This window comes from Oncorhynchus keta, chromosome 14 (assembly GCF_023373465.1).
Source record: "Oncorhynchus keta strain PuntledgeMale-10-30-2019 chromosome 14, Oket_V2, whole genome shotgun sequence".
NCBI lineage: Eukaryota > Metazoa > Chordata > Actinopteri > Salmoniformes > Salmonidae > Oncorhynchus > Oncorhynchus keta.
The window spans coordinates 26,627,001-26,634,198 of NC_068434.1; the positions used below are offsets into that span (position 1 = coordinate 26,627,001).

General features: G+C 42.7%; 1 protein-coding gene across 1 annotated transcript; it reads right to left on the reverse strand.

Moving 5' to 3' along the window:
* Positions 1–235: 235 nt before the first annotated feature.
* On the reverse strand, positions 236–3,952 carry LOC118393108 (apelin receptor A-like). The gene has a single exon (XM_035785431.2). It carries the CDS (start codon positions 3,772–3,774, stop codon positions 2,677–2,679), a length of 1,098 nt encoding a protein of 365 aa, XP_035641324.1. The 5' UTR covers positions 3,775–3,952; the 3' UTR covers positions 236–2,676.
* Positions 3,953–7,198: the final 3,246 nt, after the last annotated feature.

Genomic DNA, 7,198 nt, shown 5'->3' on the forward strand with positions numbered 1-7,198 from the left:
TGTGGGGGCTTGGCTTGCAAACTGCTTAGTGAATACAGCCCAGTCCAGTAGAACTGGAACTAGAGGTTCCCCTACTGGTGCTATGGGGTAGACAGTGATTCACGATGTGACAATATTTGTTTCTATTTGTATGGCATGATACATGTGGTCCCTGTATTTTTTTGTTATTCGTTATTCACTGTGTATTTATTCCTCATGTCACTATATATACAGTACCAGTCAAATGTTTGGACACATCTACTCATTCCAGGGTTGTTCTTTATTTATTTTTTACTTTTCTACATTGTAGAATAATAGTGAAGTTGTCAAAACTATGAAATAACACATTAAACAAATCAATAATATTTTATATTTGAGATTCCTCAAAGTAGTCACCCTTTGCCTTGATGACAGCTTTGCATGATCTTGGCATTCTCTCAACCAGCTTCATGAGGTAGTCACCTGGAATGCAAAGTCTTTTCTTCTTAATGCGTTTGAGCCATCAGTTGTGTTGTGAAAAGGTAGGGGTGGTATACAGAAGATATCCCTATTGGTAAAATATATTGTAGCAAGAACAGCTCAAATAAGCAAAGAGAAACGACAGTCTATCATTGCTTTAAGACATGAAGGTCAGTCAATCCAGAAAATTTCAAGAACTTCTAAAGTTTCTTCAAGTGCAGTCGCAAAAACCATCAAGCGCTATGATGAAACTGGCTCTCATGAGGACCGCCACAGGAATTTGATTTTTTATTTGAACCTTTATTTAACTAGGCAAGCCAGTTAAGAATAAATTGTTATTTACAATGACGGCCTACCCCAGCCAAACCCGAAACCGGACGACACTGGCCAATTATTCACCGCCCTACGGGACTCCCAATCACAGCCTGTTGTGATATAGCCTGGAATTGAACCAGGGTCTGTAGTGACACCCCTAGCACTGAGTGCCTTAGACCGCTATGCCACTCGGGAGCCCAGAGTTACCTCTGCTGCTGCAAAGGATAAATTATTTAGAGTTAACTTTACCTCAGATTGCAGCCCAAATAAATGCTTTATAGAGTTCAAGTAGCAGACGCATCTCGAAATCAACTGTTCAGAGGGGACTGCGCAAATCAGGCCTTATTCTACAATGTAGAAAATAGTAAAAATAAAGAAAAACCCTTGAATGAGTAGGTGTGTCCAAACTTTTGACTGGTACTTTATATATATATATGATAAAAAAAATGTTTTTTTCTCTGCATTGTTGGAAAAGGACAAGTAATTAAGCATTTCACTGTTAGTCTACACCTGTTGTTTACGAAGCAAGTGACAAACAAAATATTTGATGTAATAATCTCTAGACACCATTAAGTACTACACTTTTTTTCAAACCTCTGCATGGAATATACATTAGCAGGAGAAAGGTTTTTTCCTTTTCTTTCAGATCTGTATATTGGTTTTGATTGAATAGGGTCTAGTGTTTGGTGCAGTGCTGTAAACCAAGAGGAAGACATTCATGGCAGAGCTGCAGCCCTTTGGGCATCCTTATCACTGAAAAAACAGGATGATGTTGAAATCCTATACTCTCTGATGAAACTAATGTGAAAGTTCACATGTGCAGAATGAATGAAGCATTAACACACCATAACAATTAATCATGAATTTCCTCAAAGACTGAACTTTGTGTGTTACTTCAAACAGGATCAAAGTTAAAGAGAATACACATACCCCTATTCCTTGAGATAAAATTCCACATAAAGATCAACAAGGAGATCCATTTCATAGATCATATTTCTTTAATACAGTAGTTAGTTACACAGATGTCAAAAACATATATGCAATACAATAAAAAATTCATGAAGTCCCCTTTCCTCCCCGGCACCAGAGGGCACTGTAAAGCCCCCACCCACTTCCCTGACAACATTTGTCAGCTGCCATCTGCCTGTCTGCCCCTGTCTCCTCCTCAAACTCTGTAATTAAGCTGCAACACCTTTCCTCCTCTTACACCCCCCCCCCCTCCTCTGCCCAGTCTCCTACCTTCACAAACAACAACCTGAAGAAGATATGGTCTCTTTGCAAACACATTTCCCCTCTTTTACATTTCATTCATTTAACAAGTGCTTGTAATAAAACAAAATATCAACACATCTGAAACAGCAAAAGTATGAAAATACTGTACATTTGTGATTTACCCAGTGTAAACAGGTTTGCATGTGATATACATAACAACAACAGAAAAAAAACCTCAATGACCATCTGTCTTTTTGTTCAGGGTTCTGGTCCCTTATACAGTAAAGAATAACAGTTGAAAGGGAGAAGAGGAAAAATAGAGCCCGTCTGAAAAGTATATTTACCTTTCTGAGACGTTGTGGGGGGAAAACGCAGCTATATGGAGCTCAGCCAACTCTTCCCAGATCCAGAGTCCAGTCCAGGGGTTAGAGGGAACCTTTGAAGGGCTGAGGACTCCCTGAGCTTCTCCCCTACCCACTGAAGCACCCGTTGGGTTGAAATGGGTGAGAAATGTACATATACACAAGAATGAAAACATACTGTATATGCAAACCCATGTTTCGGAAAACAAAGTCATTGTTCATTGTCTGTTACGCCTTAAAAGCATTTGAGTAACGGACACCAAAAAACTGTGTGTTTACCAGTCAGTGTTCCTGTGGTGGCAGCAGGGAACCAGCCAGCAGTCCCACTCCACCTATCCCTCCCCTCTTTTTACACTTTGGTGGCCAGAGACTGTATCTCTGACTTCTGTGTTTGGGCGCTGAGCGTGGAGGACATGGAGCTCATCTGTCCATGCATGGCCTTCTTCAGGTTGAGCAGGCACAGGCACTGGGATCGGAAGCGCAGGTCGAAGAAGGCGTACAGGAAGGGGTTGAGGCAGCTGTTAACGTAAGCCAGGCAGGTAGCATAAGGATGGGCCACCAGGAGGAAGCGCTCAAACCCACAGGAGCTGGGAGACAGGTTCAGGTAGGAGAGGGCGTCCATGCTCTTCAGCAAGTGGAATGGGGTCCAGCAGATGGCAAATACAACCACCAGGGTGGTGATGATCTTCAGCAGACGACGCTTCTTCTGGTCCTCCTTGCGCAGGTTGTTAAAGTGACGCGTGACAGTGCAGCCGATGAAGCAGTAGAAGATGGTCATGGCCAGGAACGGTAGGAGGAAGCCCAGGGCAGAGGACGACAGGCTGAGTCCTGCGATCCACAGGGACTCATGCCTCTCGTTTTGGGTGACCAGGCTGAAGTCCATGGCACAGGTGGTGCGGTTGCTGTTGATGTCGTCCACGGTGGTGCGGAACAGCAAAGTGGGCACAGCCAGCAGGCCTGAGAGGAGCCAGATGGCCCCCAGGGAGGCCAGCATTGTGCCCCGCGACCGCAGCCGGCTGCTGGACAGAGAGTGGACGATAGCCAGGTAACGGTCAAAGCTCAGGCAGGTAAGGCAGAAGACACTGGCGTACATGTTGACCAGCACCACGTAGCTGCTGATCTTACACAGGGCCACACCAAAGGGCCAGTGGTAGCCCAGTGCTGTGTACACGGCCCAGAGGGGCAGAGTGATCACAAAGGTGAGGTCAGCCAGGGCCAGGTTGCCTATGTAAACATCTGCTGCTCGGCGCTTGGACTTGGACCTCCACACGGTGAAGATGACCACTCCATTCCCAGACAGGCCCAGGATGAAGATGAGCATGTAGAGGACAGGGATGAGGGAGTAGGATGGCTCCCACTCAGAGTAGTCACACATAGTTTCGTTGTCACCATAATCATAATCATAGGTATCTCTATACTCCACAGTGGGATCCATGTTCCAAGTCATGAGTATGAAATGGAAAATGATTTCAAACTTTTAAAATCCTTTCTGTGCAGTCCAGAGCTGGTTCAGTAAAATTCAAACAAAGCAAATGTCAACACTGAAAATGAGAGAAAAAGTCACATTTAAGGAATGGTCCCCATCAGTCACTGGAGGAGAGCACAGGCAGTATGAGTGAGTGGTGCAACGCTGCCTGGCTTTTTAAACTCGGTGCTCCACACCCCTAGTTCCCTCCCTCCCAGGACGAATCCCCCTCCCCCATGAAACACTTAGCCCTGCACCCCCTCCTCTCACCTCTCTCTAGAGCAGCACACACCAGCCTTTATCCAGTTGCGATGAATCATGAAGCACGTCTGGCTTTATTCATAGCATTTGAAAATGGAATGGGAAAATATAAACTTCAATTGTCTCCCTAAAAAGTGATCTATTTTGAAATATTCTTGAAAACGTTATTGTAAAGAATTTTCATCACTTTCAGTCACGATCATTGATGCTGAATAACCTTTAATTTTCAAAATAGTGCAGAAAACCCCCACATGTAAAATAATGCAACTAGACAAGCTTGTGAGACACTAGACAATTAGCTCATAGAAAAAAGTGTTACATTCAATGTAAACGTTTTTTTTTTTAATTAAAAAATTAAAAAACATGTGTTTGGTGCACCAAGCTGCCTCTGCTTTAAATTCAACAATAAATCAAACACACCTTTTTAATGCTTTTCAATTGATTTTGAGAACTATTGCTCAATCTTAAGGGTTCATGGCATGTCTGGACAGGCAAGTTTTGTAATTCACAGATGAACTACTAAATTACAATGTCAATGCCTCAATGCTAAAAGTAAATGCCTGGAGATTTCCTAACCTGATGGTCTTGTCACTTACATTTGGTTCTCAACGTGTTCTATTTAAAATGTAATAAAGTGTAACAATTTAGAAATAGGATAATTAAAATATGACAACAACAATGAATACTATTCAGCTGCCAATGCAACATGCAGAGCATCAGTGTGTTTTGATAAAAACATCAAATGGTAATTAGATTGATAGGCGGGCACTTTAGAATGGGTTAAACAGGTTTAATGATTAAATTAAATGTAACCAGACAGCTCAAGGGGTGTGTGAATTAAATTCTCACTCTGGATTAAGTTCCATGATAAAAAGAAGAAAGAAAATGTCACATTCGGTTTAACTTGCTTTACTTTGATCGTGGTTGGCCTATAGGTTTAACTTGCTTTACTTTGATCGTGATTGGCCTATAGGTTTAACTTGCTTTACTTTGACTGTGGTTGGCCTATAGGTTTAACTTGCTTTACTTTGACCGTGGTTGGCATATAGGTTTAACTTGCTTTACTTTGATCGTGGTTGGCCTATAGGTTTAACTTGCTTTACTTTGACCGTGGTTGGCCTATAGGTTTAACTTGCTTTACTTTGATCGTGGTTGGCCTATAGGTTTAACTTGCTTTACTTTGACCGTGGTTGGCCTATAGGTTTAACTTGCTTTACTTTGATCGTGGTTGGCCTATAGGTTTAACTTTGATCGTGGTTGGCCTATAGGTTTAACTTGCTTTGACCGTGGTTGGCCTATAGGTTTAACTTGCTTTACTTTGACCGTGGTTGGTTTAACTTGCTTTACTTTGACCGTGGTTGGCCTATAGGTTTAACTTGCTTTACTTTGATCGTGGTTGGCCTATAGGTTTAACTTGCTTTACTTTGATCGTGGTTGGCCTATAGGTTTAACTTGCTTTACTTTGACCGTGGTTGGCCTATAGGTTTAACTTGCTTTACTTTGACCGTGGTTGGCCTATAGGTTTAACTTGCTTTACTTTGATCGTGGTTGGCCTATAGGTTTAACTTGCTTTACTTTGACCGTGGTTGGCCTATAGGTTTAACTTGCTTTACTTTGACCGTGGTTGGCCTATAGGTTTAACTTGCTTTACTTTGACCGTGGTTGGCCTATAGGTTTAACTTGCTTTACTTTGATCGTGGTTGGCCTATAGGTTTAACTTGCTTTACTTTGATCGTGGTTGGCCTATAGGTTTAACTTGCTTTACTTTGATCGTGGTTGGCCTATAGGTTTAACTTGCTAATGCAAAAATTAAAACATATAGGCCTAAACTACTCCGGCTTAAAAAAAAAAAAGACAAGTGAAAATGCTAGTCTATTTGGCTCTCTCCCCACCACCCAAGCTCTGCTCAGTGCCTATGCGCTTGTGAAAACCAGTGCAGTGATTTTTCAATAACAGGCTACAGCTACTGAGCTCTTCAAAAAACATTGTAGGAAAGAATGCATAGCCTAATCAAGGTCATTTGGCAATTGATTATAAGATTTAAACTCATCCCATATCCTAGCGGTTAGAGCGAAAGGTTGCCAGTTTGAATCCCTGAGCCAACTAAGTGAAGCATCTGCCAATGTGCCCTTGAGCAAGGCACACAACTCAATACATTGTTTTGAAATAATGTTATTTCAGCTGCTCAAAGTCCGACAGGCTAATGCTTATGAACTACACAAAGCTACCCTATAGGCTACGAGAGCGGTTGGACACTTGTTGGGCTCCAGAAGGAACTGCTCCTCCCGGTGGAGACCATGGTGTTGTGCAGGGGCTCTGACACATAATGCAGGCAATTTTGTAATGCTCCTCCCAAAAGAGAAGACTATTTATATTCTCAACATTGTCATGGAGGACAACATCAGAGTGATGAAATCCCTCCAGCACTGATGCCCATTGGACATTGTCACCATCCCATCCTTCATGGCAAAACCTCTGGCTGCAGGTCAATCTAACAGACAACTAGCGTAATATAATGTTTTGGACAGCAGTAGTTGCTTAACCCTTAAGAGGGAGAGGAAGTGAGGGAGAGAAAGAGAGAGAGAGAGAGAGAGAGAGAGAGAGAGAGAGAGAGAGAGAGAGAGAGAAAGAGAAAAAGAGAGAAAGAGACAGACAGACAGACAGACAGACAGACAGACAGACAGACAGACGGCAATCCCAACGTGAGGCAGCAGGGTAGCATGGGGAGATCTGGGAGGATCCAGGGAACACAGAGGATTGGACTCACTCTACACTTCTGATCCATCGCTCATCGGCAGGGAGAAGCTGGCGCCCAGTTGCTGCTCAGCAGAGACACAACTACCCCTCAGCTCAGTAGCAGTAACTACTGTCTAATGTCCTCCTGAAAGTTAACAACAGCTCTCAGCTATTCTGTGTGTGTATGTGTGTGTTCGAGAGAGTACATTACAATCTTGGCAGAATGTTTTTCTCTCCAATACATATGGTTTGCAAAGGCAACAGAATAAAGGGGAAGGATATATTGTCAGGCAAAAAAACAACTTCTAGTCCCAGATGCACCACAAATATAAAGTTAATTAATTAAGATACACACACACACACACACACACACACACACACACACACACACACACACACACACACACAC

Bases quoted from the DNA above. Each gene is read 5' to 3' on its own strand.
- LOC118393108 (XM_035785431.2), bottom strand. From the start codon at position 3,774: ATGACTTGGAACATGGATCCCACTGTGGAGTATAGAGATACCTATGAT.